A 16,574-nucleotide genomic window follows, 5' to 3' on the forward strand; every position below is an offset into this window, starting at 1 on the left:
TTTTTTTAATGTTTATTTATTTTTGAGAGTCAGAGAGAGACAGAGCATGAGTGGGGGAGGGACAGACACACACACACAAACACACACACACACACACACACACACACACACACACACAGAATCTGAACCAGGCTCCAGGCTCTGAGCTGTCAGCACAGAGCCCAACGCGGGGTTCGAACTCATCGACTACAAGATCATGACCTGAGCCAAAGTTGGACGCTTAACCGACTGAGCCACCCATACGTAATGTTTTGTTTTAAACATTTTTAAAACAAATTCTCTGTTCTCTTTTTAGTTGATTGAAGAGTTTATCAAACACAAAACTGTCCTTTGTCTTTCATAAAATACCAAACTTAGGTGAGTATTCTTGTCAAGGTGAGAATTATCACTTACTCTATTCTGAGCCCTGTATTTCTCACAAACTATGATAATGTCTCATGACACCGAAGCCCTGACTCTATAGTTCTGATGTAACCAAACCGAGCTCTCTCAACGTCGCTACCATTTTCCCCAATTTTTCATTAGCACACATTAGGCACACATTTGTGTCACCAACTCAAATGAATCGAAGTTACAGTGACTCAGTAAATAATCATATCTCACATTTATTACATCCACTTCCATAAAAGTGCAAATGACTGTCTTAGAGGTCATGTGACCTGAGTGTTGCACTCAGTTTACTTCGCGTCTGGCAGAGATGTACTTGCAAAGGGAGGTGAAAAATACCCACTTGAGGGTATTGATTATCCTCAAGTTGAGCGTGATTAGGTTGATGGTGATTAGGTGGACTGATGTTTAACAAACAGAACTGAACTCAATCCTGGAGTCAATACTGAAACAGAAACCCTATGGTGGGATTTCTGTAAATAAATAATAAACTAGCAATGGGATGAAATTAAATGCTGGAATGTAAAAATCAGTAAAAATTAATTCCGATTTCCTCGTTTTTATCAAGTGTTCTGGAAGAAAAGTTTGAGTTAGCACAGCTCTTACATGTAGGTACTTTAGGTACCCTGGGAAGTATCTAGCCCAATTCTTTCATTTTATAGAGGAAAAACCAGAGACACAGACATTGAGATACATGGGGAATGAAGTAGAGGATTAGTGGATCAGGAATGGAACTCAGGGTTCAATGTGGTTTCTCCAGTGGATTTGATTCCTGTTCAAATGAAACTTACCTATGAGTTACTACCCTTTCTAGATATCTTATGCTTTCTAGCTAACTCTCAATGTTAGGGCACCTTTAAATAAACAATGGTGAACTACACAGATATTTCTGATACACGTCATTCCTTCCCAGCCCACAGCCCATGCCAGAACTCACTCTTGTCACCTGTGAAGACTCAACTTCTGGTTCTCCAAAGTTGAAGTCTTACCCCAAACTAGAAATGTTTACTGTACACTATACCAAGGGGATGACATTATCAAAAAGGGAGTCTTTATATTTCTTTAGTCTTAAATCTCTGGGATGAGCACATCAAGTACGACTGCATTCATTTAAAAAAATAATAATACAGTGATAACAATTTATTCACGTGAAATCAATGTTCTATTCATCTTATCAATGGCTTCCTTTTAGTTTCTTAATAATTTTTACAGATAGTAAAAACATAGTTATTAAAACTATTTTGAGTACAATATTATTGCTTATATAACTTTATTTATGTATATAAATAAAGGATATAACTTTAGGATAAGTTAAAGAAACCAACTAAAAAATAGTGTCCTACCTCATTTATGTAATGGGTAACTTGTAATATGTCAAGAGGAAACACTTGTCTACCAGGCTATGCCTTAAAAATGGTGTCATATGGATACTACATTGTATGTTAATAATTGCTCTGTTAAATACCATTGAGCCCTGAATGATTTTTTTCATAAATTATTTAAAATTGCAGTAACTTGAATAATAATTATCTCTGGACTTGCAGAGGTGTATACTCGAGGAAAGGATGCTGACAGTAACGTTTCACAAATATTAAATACAGCTATTTCCCAAAGTCAAATACCCTGGTGTTTTAAAAAATTTATTAGTTAAGAAAATACACACTTGTACATTTTCAAAACTATAAATAATTCACTGACTATAGGAAAAACTAAAGTCGATTTTCATCTGAGACTGCTGAAATTACTATGTTGGGCATACCAAGAAAAGATGATAGGTTCTTAAGGGAATTGTCTATTCTCTGACATCCCACATCTGCTGTAGGTACTTGTAGACTTATTTTGAGAAATTAAATTAACGATTACTTCTCAAAACCAGGGCCTAACACATAATAATTGCCCAATAAATGTAAGCTGTCTTCTTCTTCTTATTATTACTCTTTGTTGAATCAAACAAGGCACAAAGTGTGATTAGAAACAAAATTCAAATTTTGTGTTAAATATGTCACTTAAAGCAGACGGTCGTCATCCACAAATGTCTTTCTCGAATGTGCTGTTCTAATTTCATAGAGGGACCAAGGCTTTGTTAGCATTACAACACAGAGTATCAATTCCGCACACTGAATGTTTCGATTCTTGATTTTTTTGCACAATAGTCTGAAATGGTTATCCACCTGCTTTGGCACTTATTTCTAACAGATGATGTATTCATGTCCAGTGTTACACTTGGCTTTCATCTGCTCTGTATCGGGGTTCAGTTCTTTTTCCAGCCAGCCCTGAAAACAATCAGGGTAAGGAGCCAACTTTCAGTTCCTACATCTTATCTCGGTTCTGTAAATCCTAAACCTACACATATGTGGTTAGAACTCTGGTTCAGGAATTGAGGATTAAATAGTGTCCCAGCATTTGGGGGGTAGAAACGGAAGTGAGGATATGATGCAATGTGTGTGGATGATGTAAAGAAAGTACCACTGGGCAGAGTGGTTAAACCCTGAGGGCAAAGGGAAATCAGACTTAGTTTAGACTAAGTTCACTGGACAAGGGAGCTGTTCACAGCTAAATTAGGGTTCTCCTTAGTGCCTCGGGGACCGCCAGATCCTTGCTCATTTTGTGAGTAGGACCCATGCAGAGTGAAATGGAAAGATGGTGCCCAGTTCCAACCCAACTATTTTCTGAACAGGAGGCAGTGGGCAAGTGTCAAGCTTCTCCCGCCTAGTCTGCTATTTCATCTATAAAGCGGAGACAATAATATTCATTTAGGAGGTAGGCGTGAGCTTTAGAAAGAAAGCCCAGCACCCGGAATACAGCATCTGCTCAATAAATGGCAGCTCACTGGATGTGAGACTCATAGAAATGACGTAGACATTTAAAAAAATTATATTTACTGCTCACAATCCTTGCATAGAATAAACCTTATTTAAGAGTCTATTTTTTTTTATTTTTTAATGTTTTTATTTATTTTTGAGAGAGAGAGAGAGACAGCATCAGCAGGGGAGGGTCAGAGAGAGAGGGAGACACAGAATCCGAAGACAGGCTCCAGACTCTGACCTGTCAGCACAGATCCTGATGCGGGGCTCAAACCCACGAACTGTGAGATCATGACCTGAGCCGAAGTCAGGCTTAACCGACTGAGCCACCCAGGTGCCCCAAAAGTCTCACTATCTAAAAAGAGTATAACTATTTGTGGGTATTTTTTTTTAGTGGCCTATTTCCCCCAATAGATCATAGTCCTTCACTCACACCATTATTTTCTAGATTCTTCCCCCAATACATTCCAATAAATCCTGAATATCATGAATACCTTCTCTCCCAAGCACAAAATTGTGTTTTATTTTATGAATTCCCCTTCAGGCTTTTTTTCCCTCCTGAATGCATGATATTTTTGACTTAAAGGAAAGCAGGAAATACTCCAAACTTCATTAAAGAAATCACTCTTATCCAGATTTCAGTTAAAATTTGCTGACTACAATTCCGGAGGCTTGGATAAGATTCAAATAAGTATCTGAGGTGACCTGAGCCTCTGAATCTCTTCGGGCTTGTTGGCTGTCCTGGGGGACACAGTAATAGCGCTGGCTGATTAGGAAAGCATTTCCGGCAGAGCTGCTCTGCAGGCATCAGGGCATCACCCCTTCCCTCTAGGCAGCTGGTGAAGGCAGTGAAAAAGTAACCTGTGCTCAGTTCCTTAGCTTCCAGAAAGCCAGAAATCCGGTAAAACTCAGAAGAGCCCAGATAATACAACCCACAGAATCCCTTAAAAAAAAGAAAAGCCAATTGAAACAATTTCCATTTCTTTTTGAAGTTTTTATTTTAATTCCAGAATACCTCACCCCGGTTTCCTCACAAGTGTGCTCCTTAATCTCATAGCCTATTTCACCCATCCCCCACCTGCCTCCCCTCTGGTGACCATCAGTGTATTTTCTACAGTTATGAGTCTCTTTCTTGGGCGCATGCTCTCTCTCTCTTTCTCTCTCTCTCTCTCTTTTTCCCCTTTGCTCTTTAGTTTGTTTCTTAGCTTCCACATACGAGTGAAATCATATGGTATTTGTCTTTCGTTGACTGGTTTAGAAACCTTTTCAACTTCGAGAGACTTCTGTCACCCACGCCAGCAGACACAGATAGCACCAGGTTGTCTTAAATCATCCCTCCTCGTCCTTGATCATCTACATGAAATTAGTTTTGTCTCTTTCTGTGCTTTCTGTCCTTATTGCTATACATGGTTGTAAACGTTAGTCACTCCGACACAACACCCCAACACTACAAAGGCCCCCCCAGACTACACAAAACAGAACCATTGAGCAGTCTGAGGCATGATTCCTTCCCTGAGCTTATGAATACACAGTGTGGTCAGATTATTTTTCTCTTGTCAGTCTCACTTATAACCCCCAGGATCAGCTGGATGGCTGAGAATATGCCGATTCTTGGCCCCTGTACCTACTGATCTAGCATCTCTGGAATTTGTGCTCACACGGCTTTATTTTAACAAAGTTCCCTGGTGATTAATAAGCAACTTCACGTTTACGAACCACTGCACTGTCTCTGCCATAAGCTGCCTGGCTGTCCAAGCACGAGGCTGGATTTCTAGATAATTATTTTCAGCGTGCTACACCGTCATTTGTCGGTCAGCAGACATTCATTGAGACTCCCTTCCTTGGAAGGTTCTGTGTGAATCTCTTGGAGGGTTGGGAGGCATAAATACTCATGAGACATTCCTCATTGTCAGCCATTTGCTGTTATTATCCTTTCTCCACATAGCCTTCAGTTTGCTTTCTTCGTGGCACTTACACGTCACATGTATTTATCTGTTTGTTTTCTTGTTTATGTCTCTTCTGCCCACTGGACTTTAAGCTCCATGTAGACAGGACATGACTGGCTTTGATCACCACTGTGTCCCTATAACCTAGCATAATACCTCACACACAGGTACCAGCCACCTTGTTGAATAAATGAATGAAAAATAACAAATAAATGTATTTCTAGTCTTGTAGGGGAAGTATGACATGTATGTAAGTAGCTATTATAAAAGCAGTAAAAGCAGGGGCACCTGGGTGGCTCAGTCGGTCAAGCATCTGACTCTTGGTATGGGCTCAGGTCATGATCTTACAGTTCACAGGTTCGAGCCTCACATCGGGCTCTGTATGACAGCTTGGAGCCTGGAGCCTTCTTCAGATTCTGTGTCTTCCTCTCTCTCTGCCCCTCCCCATGCTTGTGCTCTGTCTGTCTCTCTCTCTCTCAAAAATAAACATTAAATTTTTTTTAATAAATAAGTCAAAGCACTAAACAAAGAAGAGAAATCTAGACGGAAATGGATAAGATTGCATTTCAGCTGTGTAAAATTTTGGCAATCCCAGGTACAAGAAATGGCATGAGATTGAAGATGTGGTGGTGACAAAGTATGAGATAAAGATGAGAAACCCAAAAGCCTTCTGTCAAGACTGCAAAATGCATCTGTCAGGGGGCAGATGACGGCCTCTGAATGCCAGGGAAAGATGTTTTGTTAATTACTTGATAGGAAATAGGAAGCCACTTAGGGCTTTTTGAGCACGGGGGTCATAGGCTCAGAGATACATTAATCTGGTAGCATGTCAGGGGGACCTGGAGGGAGGAGATGTGGAACAGGGGATCAAGGATGCTTTTCCTCCCCACTCGTTTCTGCTCCTAATCTCTCCATTCCCCGAGTGTGGATTTCAGAAGCAAACACAAATACTTTCAAGAAAACATTAGCTCTTTTCATCTTCATAATCCTACAAGAACAAATGCTTCCAAAGCAAACACACTGTGGAAAGAATGCCAATAAGGCCTGAAAACCAGTACGGTCTGGGAGTGTGAGAGACAGGAAGCAAAAAGGACGCGGAGTTTCAGAGCCACCCTTGACCTGTCCAGCTTGTGGCAGGAGCGCTTGCTTCATTTTACCTTTTGAATGCCATGATGCTGACAGACAACCTTTGGCTTCAAAGGTTGGACCTGGGGCTTTTGACCAGCTTGGTACCCCTGCTGTGTCCAAGAATCCCCTAGTGATGGAGACGTCTTCTACTCTGAGCCCAGCCCAGCTCTCGGAATCCTTTTCAACCCACGTTCTAGAGAGACTGTCACAATGGATGGGGGACAGTTGGCTGATAAGACACAAGCCATTTGCCAACCCGGGGCCAATGTGTCAGACCCTGGGATGGAACCTGCCTGGGACTGACTCCATCATGATGTCTGTCTATAATCCCCTGTGCCGATGGCTCTTAGGCTAACCTGGAGAGAAATAAAACCATCCTGATCTTACTTACAACTTCCTTTTCTTTTACTGTCCTTACCTGTCAGGTATGTTTGCTCATGGATTTCCGTGATACTCAAGAGCTCGGCATTTTGTTGTTGGCAACTTCTCCTCGCCTGATGCCAAGTTAGAGCCGATTTGGAGTTTATCTGGTAGGAGATGCTAGTCAGCGGGTCTTTGTTCCATAAGCTTTCACTGCCCTCAACTGTAAAAGAATCAAATGGAATTGGCTGCATTAGGCACAGAAAAGACTTTTGGGGAACAATATTGAGCATTATTGCCTGAAGCTTCTTTCTTTCCTTTCCCTTATTTTTAAAGTGGCTATGAAATTTTCCTCACTCCTTTAGTGAAGAGGGGAGTTTCCAAAAAACTGACCACATCCATTCTTTTCCTATGCCTAAGAGAGGAAAGAGAGGCATCATCTCCCTGTTTTTCCATCCGGAGGTTTGGGATCAGGTGAGTTGGGATCAGGTGAGTTGCAAACAAGCAAGAATACAGATGCCGGCTCAAACTCTTTAGTCTAGAAAAAAATACAAGGAAAAGAGAAAATATGTCTTCTCGCAGCAAGTGAATATTCAGCCTGCACATTCTAGTTGGTCTTTTTAGACCAAAGTCATAGGCATGAGAAGGCAAAGTCATGGACTTTGGGCCAGGCTGCCCTGGGCCTTCATTCAGGCCATGTCAACTCACTAGTGATTTGTCCTTAAATCATAAACCTCTGAAATCTCATTTTTCCATCTCTAGGAGATTTTAAATCTAGGTAGCACCAGGCAATAATAGAGGCTGATTGTTAGTTTTTCTTCCTTCAGAGTAAAAAATAATTCTTTTAGCTTATTTTTCCTTTGTCATTTTAGGATTCCCAATATGCTCTATAAACTTTGTTGTACCTTATGAAAGGTCAATAGTATAGATAAATATTATTTATAGTGTGCTACATATAAGATGTTGGAGGGATTAGTCAACAAATGAAATATTTTTTGTGCTCTGTGTTATGAAATTTTCCCTCTTCTCTTTTTAATAATATAAACTTCTACCTACAAATCATAGGTGGTAAGAATTTCTTCACTTGTCTGTAAGAAAGAGAAGGAATTGTGTAACTTTTCAAATTTTCTAAGAAGTGTTCAACCTGTCAGGATGTTGACCAGTTTCCAATAAGCATGTAGCCTGTGCTGCCATGAAGCTTCATATGTGACAAGGAAGTGACCTTTTTTTATCCACGTACCACAGAGTATGATATGAAACTTGTGGTTCCATTGCACACCAAAGAGGAAGAAAAATAAATCAAAATTCCATTCAGGCAACAACACAGAAACTTCTAAGAAGTATTCATTATAAAATTATTATATATTTATATAAAAATAAATTTGAGGGGTCCCTGGTTGCCTCAGGTGGTTGAGTGTCTGACTCTTGATTTCGACTCAGGTCATGATCTTGCCATTTATAGGATTGAGCCCTGCATTGGACTCTGTGCTGACAGTATAGCGCATTCTTGGGATTCTTTGTCCTTCTCTCTCTCAAAATAATTAATAAATAAACTTTAAAAAATATATACAAAATAAAATACATTTGAATTGGTAATGTTAAATTTAAATGATCATGAGCTGAGACCTTACTAGTTCCATATCCAAATGGATTCTTGTCCATGGGAGTGAGACCATTCAAATCAGACTGGTTTGAAGTTCAATTGAAGATGGAGAGGTTTTAAATACATATTTTTAGAAATGTGGAGATCTGATATGGTAGAGAATGTGAGACATTAAAAGAAAGGAGGGATTATTTTCATGTCTGGGGATATACATGATCGTAGAAGGGAAAGCAATATGACTCTTCATTTTTTAAAAAAGTGTATTTGGCTCTTGAGATCAAGGAATTGCAATCTATTTCTCACTGAAGGTATAGGTTTGCTGACTGTACATCTCCCCTAATGTTCAAATTCCCACAGTTAACCAGCCCAACCGATGCGGCAAGCTAAAGATGCAAGCTATGGAGAATCCAGAGGAAGGGTCTTTTCCTTTTCCGGTACTTTAAAATAGATGTCTGAACCGAAGGGAAACACTATAATAAACAGTGCAAAGGACAATGAAAAGCACATATGAAAGTGTCACTAGGTCAAAACCGGTACCTCATCTTCCTGTATTAAACCTGCTAGTTTGAGGCTAACGTAAAATACAATGGTCTTTGGAAAGGAACCCAAAGCAAGGAAAATGAAGTAGACTGGGAAATTGCAAAGCCATTTAAGAAAGGCATAGGATGTATAAAATGTGCTTTAAATTTTGAATCCATGTTGAAATCAAACAATTTATTTCCTATAGCTATCTTATTTTTACATTTAACAAGAAAAAATATATATACATGGATTTTTACGACACAAATTACAAGTATTCAAGAGAATACTCAGGGCACCCATCCAACACACATCTATCCCAAGGCTGCGAGGTGTTTGTGTGGGTTTTTGTGTGTGATTTGTGACTAACCATTTGTCTTCCATTTAATGACTGATTAAGTCATGCTCCTTCATCAATGCCACTTAAGTCCAAGATGCTATAGTTAGGCCTATGGAAATCGCATTCCAAGAAACTCCATGATAACAGATTTAGAAAATACCATTCCTACTAAAGTAAAGGTGAAAGACACCCCTCACCTTTGGAAAACAAGTATTGCTTTATCTTAGGCAAAAAATAGCTGGATTCAGACAAAAACACTTCTAATACAGAGATCAGACATCTAGAAATCTTTCGTGGGAATCAGACCTCTAAAATTATCCTAAGAGATGTGAGTACAATTACTTCCCCCAGGAACGGGAGAGCAGTGTCACTGTGAATGGGAAGCCTGTGAGTTTTTGTTGATATTCACCTAGAACAGAGGGATAGCACCCAGGAGAGATAAAGAAGTATGGTTCTTGGAATTCTGGCCTTAATTTGAAAAACTACAATATTTTTGTGAATTATTTCACAATATTGCTCAGAATAATGTGACTGTTGGGTGGGAGGCACGGTCCCAAAGCTTCAGCTGTAGCAACGCTATTGCAGTTGAGGTGGGCTCACAGCCAGGCCAGATGGCGCGTGCCCCCGGATTCTATCCCTGATCCCACCCCTGTGCAGGCCAGCAGGAGAGATTGTTCTTGGCAACAGCATAGAATGGGAGCTGCTGCAAACCAGAGAGTCTGAAGGAGCAAGGGGGTCAGGGAGTACGAGATTTAGGGAATGGAAGAGGAAGGGGGTAGCTAGCAGCAGGTAGAAGATGTGGGGTAAAAGGAAAAGTGAAGCAAAGAACCCAGCCCTTGTCTCCTTCTTCACCCCAGCCCTGCCTCCCCACGCTGATGCTCTCCTCCATCTCCCCTAGACCTGCTACATTGTTTCTTTACAGCTTCTCAAGTATGGAGAGAATCCTAAGAACTCTTACGTTCTGGTCACTCCCACGGATACCATGCAAAGACACTTGTTTTTGTATTCCTGCAATAATACTTATATTTTCATTTTAAAAATCCTTTGAGCATAAAAATAAGCCTCTTCCATTTGATTCAGAGCTATGTTAAATTAAATGATACTCTTTTTAAATGAAGTTAAATTTACTATGATTACTATCACTTTCACAGAAAAGAGACACAAAAGTCAGGAAGCCCTCACCTCTCTCTCTCTCTCCATCAAACCACATGCTCATGGCATTGTTTAAGCTTATTTTTGATCTGAAGGTTAATAAAGCAGAGTAGTATTAAGTATACATTACATCGTCTATAGGACAATTTGCCCTAAAGTCTTAACAAATAACTTCCAGGAACAGGAGAAGGTGAAGGGAAGAAACAATTGGCGGGAATAAAGATCCCATGTGATGCCGCCCAGGGCTGAGGGTCAGAAGACCTGCGTTCCGGTCTTCAGCCGATATGGATCACTTTCTCCATTATAAAATGGGGACAATGACGTCTGTACAGGGTTGTGGTGGAGTGTGACAAGATAATAACAGGGAAATCGCTTTGGAAGGGAAAACATTCAACAAAGTGAGGACTGATGGGTGTGGGGCGGGGGAGAGATGGGCATGGAGGAGGGCACTGTGGGGATGAGCACTGGGTGTTATATGGAAACCAACTTGACAATAAACTATTTGTAAAAAATAAATAAATAAAACATTAAATAAATAAATAAATAAATAAATAAATTTCTTACACACACACACACACAAAAGGAAGGGAAAATATTCTCAACAAGCACAACATCGGCTCGTTATGTCGCCCCGTTAAAACGTGCCAAATTTTCTTGATGGGAGCATTACTTACATTTCAATGGACAATATCCAAAGAGCTTGTCTGTATCGTAGTCTGGGGTGGTCCCACACCAGAGCCATCCATCTGATCGCCCAGCACTGGTACAATCTGCATACCACTTGTTTTCAAACTTGAATGGAAACGCACAAGTTGCTCCATTGGCATTGCCGAGCAGCGTGTACATGTCTAGAAGAGACAGAATGACTTGCACTTAGAATGTCAGTCCGTCTTCTGAATGTGGACTTTCCAATGAGAAGGATGCCGAAAGAAGATCCCCTTTGATGTCCCCACACAGGGAATTTCTTTCTATTTCCCTTCCGTCTCTACCCCAGCTTCTTGCTGAGTATGCACAGCAAACTCTAATAGGAACAGCTCTAGGACCACTTCATTGCTGCTCTTTTAGGACAGATTTTCCTCTTTCCCCATGTGAGGCAAAAGTAGTCAGCTGTACTGACACCTACTTGGATTTCTGCATTCCCTCCAAAACAGAGAAGAGGCCATCCTTCCTCTTGCTTGGAATCACAGAATTATTGAATCTCTCGATTAAAAAAGAACCTTATAACTGTGTGACTCAAACGCACAGTCAAAACTTAAATGCCCCCCTACGACTTCCTGTCAGGCCAGCCTCCCCGGGAGTCCCTGAACAATGACTATGAGAAAGGGTTGGAATTTGGGCATAACTCTCTAATCCCCATCGCGGAAAGAAAGCACTCCGAACCATTTACGATCAGTATTTGCTTTCTTAAAACTGAATTCAAACACAATGTAGTGGGAAGTTCTGGGTTTACCTAGAAAAGAAAACGGAAATAAACACAAATTCAATGTTGATTATGGTTTGGCTTACACCAAAGGATTCAAGAAGCTCATATCTCCATTGACAACCACTCCATGCCCCTCGTTACATGCTCTAATCTGTTTAATGTCTCTATCTTTGCACAGACACCTTTTGGGGAAATAACAACCTTCTATAGCGACGTATTCAGCCTTTTGCCACCAGCTGTTATTCAGAATTTGTCCTAGATAAAAATACTCCTTCCTTAATTAAGTTCTATAGATTCTATGCCTTTAAGCAGTTCTTCAAAGACATCTCAGGGCACCTTCGTGGCTCAGTTGGTTAAGCATCTGACTCTTGATTAGGTCATGATCGCACAATTTGTGGGTTCAAGTCCTGCTTCAGGCTCTGTACTGACAGCATGGAACCTGCTCGGGATTCTCTCTCCTTCCCTCCCTCTCTCTCTGCCCCTCCCCTGCTGACTCTCTCCTCTCTCCCTCTCTCTCTCTCAATAAATAAACTTAAAAAAAGATATCTCAAAATTCACTTAGACAATATAAAGTTTGTAAAACATATAGCACAATACCTAACATATCTTAAAATCATGATGCATGTAAGTTCCTTACCCTCTTTCCTTTCCCCTGACTCACTGTACTTATCCAGTCCTTCTGACAAAGCTAGGTTTATTTTCATTTACCTCAAAATTACTTTTTTGCTGATTATCTAGTAGTTAGGCACTGCAAAATGCACTTCTGGCTTTTGTGCCATTAAGTTCCAGGACCAGGTTTCCAAATCACATCTCGTATAGGGAACATGCTAGATTTAGATACAATTATGCCACTCTTAACCACTGGAGTTCCTGTTCCTTCATATGAAGAAAATCTCTTAAGACTACCTCAGGAATGGTTGTACCGTTCATTAAATTGGCCAAGAAATTGTCAGTACTGGATGTGGAGATCAGTCAGAAATCGACTTTTCAAGACTAGCCAGTTGTATTTAAGAATGCCCTGATACAGCCAAAAGAACCACATTCTAGTCCAGCCACCTTTCACTGGCAAGCCATGTTATGGTGGTCAATGTTTCTTCCACTGTGGTCCAAACTCCCACACAACACTTTGATTCTTCTAAGTCTGTAATTCTGATTCTGTTATTAAAAGTAATTCCTGACCTCGGCGAGTTGTCTCCCCCAAGTTTTCTTTAGAGAGATGGGCTCTACCTATACCCCCTCTCTGCCTTGTCTTTAGATCGAATGTGTACTCCTGTGAGTCCATCCCAAGATCATTCTGAAAGGCTGGATCTCCCAGAAGGAAGATCCTAAGTATTCAGGGAGAATTGGAAAGCAGACAGTGTGGTCTATGGACCACCTTCATCCAAGCACTCAGGTGTTCATAAAAGTAATTCAATAGATTCTTAGATATTTCCCCTCATGTGCTAATTTAGAGTCTGGGTAGGTGGGGAACCTTGTTATCTTCACTTGTAACAAGCTTCCTGGTGATTCTTAAGCATATTTAAAGTTTGAGACCTGCTATCCTAAACCCTATGCATATTTTTCTCAAACTGAGCTGAAGACAAAGGGTGGTGGTGGGTAATGGGCAGGTCTATGTAATCTCAGTGATGTATTTTTAAATAAGATAAGAAGTCCCATGTCTCAGCACCAATCTTCCATGTTTGGAACCCCTCAGTTAGGACTCTTGTCTGGTCTGTGGAATTTGACTCAGTCAACTTTGGTTCACTCTTGCCTGGCTGTAGTTTTCATTCAAGTTTCTCCTGAAATGTTATCTCCCTTAGAACTTCTAAACCTTCAGTATGTTCACTCAAGCCTCAGAAGAGTCTCTTTCTGAGCCCTTGTTCTCATTTTTCTTCAATGTCTACTCTCCCTCTTCTTTATAAAGAAAGAAAATGGATGGGGCGCCTGGGTGGCTCAGTTGGTTAAGCGTCCAACTTCAGCTCAGGTCATGATCTGACAGTTCCTGTGTTCGAACCCTGTGTTGAGCTCTGTACTGACAGCTCAGAGCCTGGAGCCTTTCTGTCTCTCTCTCTCTCTGTCTCTGTCTCTCTCTGCCCCTCCCCTTTAAAAATAAATAAACATTAAAAAAATGTTTTTAAGTAGGAAAATGGAAAGTTGAAATATTATGGCCTCACAAAGACTGAACTCCTGAGCTCTGATTAGCTATGATAACCAGGTTCAAGCAATCTTTGCAGCCCCAGTAACATAGTAATTTTGGAAACAGGTAATCTCTTATCCCCAAAGGCAGGCTCTTCCTCTGACCTTGAGGCTGTTGTAGATAACACTCCCAAATAATCAAGTGTCCAAACCTGGAATGTGGTGATAACATCATCTGACTCCAGAAGGCTTTGTAAACGGCTTCAAGTTCTGCTTTATCTTTGTTTTTTTGTTTCTCTGCAACCACCAGAGAATGAAATTTGGCCAAGATCACAGAACGCGAAATACTCTGATTTTATTGAACCTTCAAGAGCTTAAGGAACCAACCTCATAAAAAAGCCTTTTCTGTCCCACATGTGACACCACTTTCTAAAATAGCTAACTAAATATGTCATATGTCAATGTACAAGCCAATTCCTCAGCTTTTTTAATCTTTCGATTACCATAGCCTTTTACTACCCTACCTGTAAGGTGCCAAAGAAACATTCAGAAATCTAAAAGGTCAAGGAATGCCAAGATTTCATTTCAGGCAATCTGACTTGGTAAAGAACGTTCTTCCGTGGATCATTTCTCCAAGGATAACTTAAACCAAAGTATAAGAAATGTGTGGTTAAATTCATTTATCACTGGAACCATATAATGTCACACAGGAGGCTTTGGGTCAAAGATTATAGTGAAAATAAACTTCTAAAAAGTGTAATCTATCATTTAAAAAAAAACCTTAGCCAATTAAAAAACAAATAGCACAGTCCTTCCATTAATTATAAATCACTAAAGTATCATTCCGGACTTTTTACCATATTTATCCACTGTCATGTTCCCATAAAACACAGAATAGTTCAAAACACAAACATCAATTAATAATTCTACCACAAACTAGACAAGAATATGCCTATTTTCTTCAATTAGGTTCCAACAAAGAAGATGAGAAAAATGTGACAGAAAGAAGGCAAGCCAATCCGTAATTCTTACCTTCGTAACCCCTGGCGCATAAATCATCTGTGGATCCATAGATTTTCCATCGGCTCCACAAGCCAGAGCCCTTGTAAAGCATAATATTCTTCTCTTGTTTGTTGCCATAGTTAAAAAATAAATCTTCTCCCTTGATCCCCAAAAGCGTGTCATTTTTGCACTCCCATTTCTGAAATTCACTCCTCGGATCACAGGCATACAGAGTGACAGCAACCCAGTCCGTCTTTGATGGGACCCCCAGACATAACTTAAATGCCACACTCATAATCCGGGAATCAGACACCCATCGGAACTTCTGCGCTTCGTTGTCCTGATTGCAAATGGCTGTTTGGACCGCACTGGGACTTACTACTTCCACGCAGCGCTTGTGGTCTTCATTATATATTAAAAATTGCCTTGTGTCTGCTTAAAAAAAAAGAAGAAGAAAGAAAAGATGCTTAAGTGGATACATGTGACAGAATATTTTAGGTCAAAATTCCCAATGTCTCCTCCATAAAACTGATCGCAGGAGAAGGGGTGATATGGATTCTGCTTGAGACAGCTCAGCTCTCTTGTGGGGGAGGGGGGGTCCTTGAAGCTAGAGAGAGAGAGAGAGAGAGAGAGAGATGGGGGTGGGGAGGCAGTCCCATCCCCCAGCAATCGACTGGAAATCCTCAAGACAACGGTTTTCACTATGGGGAGCACTGCAAAAAGGCCTGCCTTAAATGCACATAAATGGTAGTGCGGTAAACATAAAACGTAGATAACAGAGAAACAAATAATACCCATCTGAGAAAAGAAAAATTAGATATGAATACAATAAGCTATAAAATTAAGTGCATGGGTACCCTGGAATAGAATTTTGAAGTCTGATTCATCGCTACTCTGTTCAAGATAGAGGAAACTCTAATCATTTGAATTATAACATTAGGGAGGTTCATTGAAACTTAGTAACTGATTTTATTTTAGGAAGTTTTTGCCTTTATATCCAGCAAATTTTTGAACAAAGCACTTTCTGGAGAGCCCTACTCGAGAAGACCTTTGTTTTATTTTGTTTTGTTTTCTCTTGCAACAATAGGGAGCTTAGAGATCTAGCAACCAGAGGTGAGTTAGTCTCTATTATACAGTTCTTTCATTTTATTGGCATACTCAAGGCGGCCTTTGTATAAAAAAAGATACAAAAATATACCTGTGACAGTATCAATGTAACTGTCAAGTTAGCAGTAAAAGTTAAATAGATGTAAATTTTTATATCATTCAAGGCAATATTTATGAGGATAACTGCATATAACGGTGTTGTTCTATACTTGTAGTTTGGGGCTGATGATTGAAATTAGTATGTGTAGATGTTTTATACTTATAGTACAGAGCTGCTAGCTGGCAAAACTGAACTTCCTCTTGCCAAAAAAAAAGAAGAAGAAGAAAAAGAAAAAGAAAACAGAAAAAAAGGATCTGGTAAGCATATTTTTCCCCTTACATCAAAATTGAATTCAGGTAAAGGGTTTTCTTTTTTGTTTATCTTTTTAAGAATAGACAAACGGAAAGAAGTGACTTTTCGTTTTACGACAGAAGTATCAAACCCTACTTCTGAAGTGTTACTAAATTCCTCCTACTTAAGTGTTCTTTCAAAACGAGCCAGTTAGTATTGCAGATGTTTGAGGGGCTGACCAAATTAGCTCATTATTTTTAATCAAACTGTTTGTGAAATATAGCAGAGTAATAAAAGTACCACTAGCAGAGTCCTCCGCAGTTTACAAAACATTTTCACAAGCCATATTCTATTTAC

At 40.0% G+C, this 16,574-nt stretch overlaps 1 protein-coding gene across 3 annotated transcripts in view; it reads right to left on the reverse strand.

Annotated features, from left to right (window-relative positions):
* The window catches only part of MRC1 (mannose receptor C-type 1), a 101,025-nt gene that overhangs the window by 71,727 nt on the left and 12,724 nt on the right, over window positions 1-16,574 (reverse strand). For 2 of the 3 annotated variants that reach the window (XM_077772459.1, XM_077772460.1), the window contains exons 2-4: window positions 14,810-15,211; window positions 10,914-11,087; window positions 6,684-6,848 (exon numbers count right to left, since the gene is read on the reverse strand). In XM_077772459.1, coding sequence (XP_077628585.1) covers window positions 6,684-6,848; window positions 10,914-11,087; window positions 14,810-15,211 — 741 coding nt within the window. Of the gene's footprint in view, window positions 1-6,683; window positions 6,849-10,913; window positions 11,088-14,809; window positions 15,215-16,574 lie in introns of all 3 variants that reach the window. The other variant, XM_077772458.1, reaches the window with a different exon arrangement.

This window comes from Crocuta crocuta, unplaced genomic scaffold (assembly GCF_008692635.1).
Source record: "Crocuta crocuta isolate KB4526 unplaced genomic scaffold, BGI_CrCroc_1.0 scaffold96, whole genome shotgun sequence".
In the NCBI taxonomy this organism is placed as follows: Eukaryota; Metazoa; Chordata; class Mammalia; order Carnivora; family Hyaenidae; genus Crocuta; species Crocuta crocuta.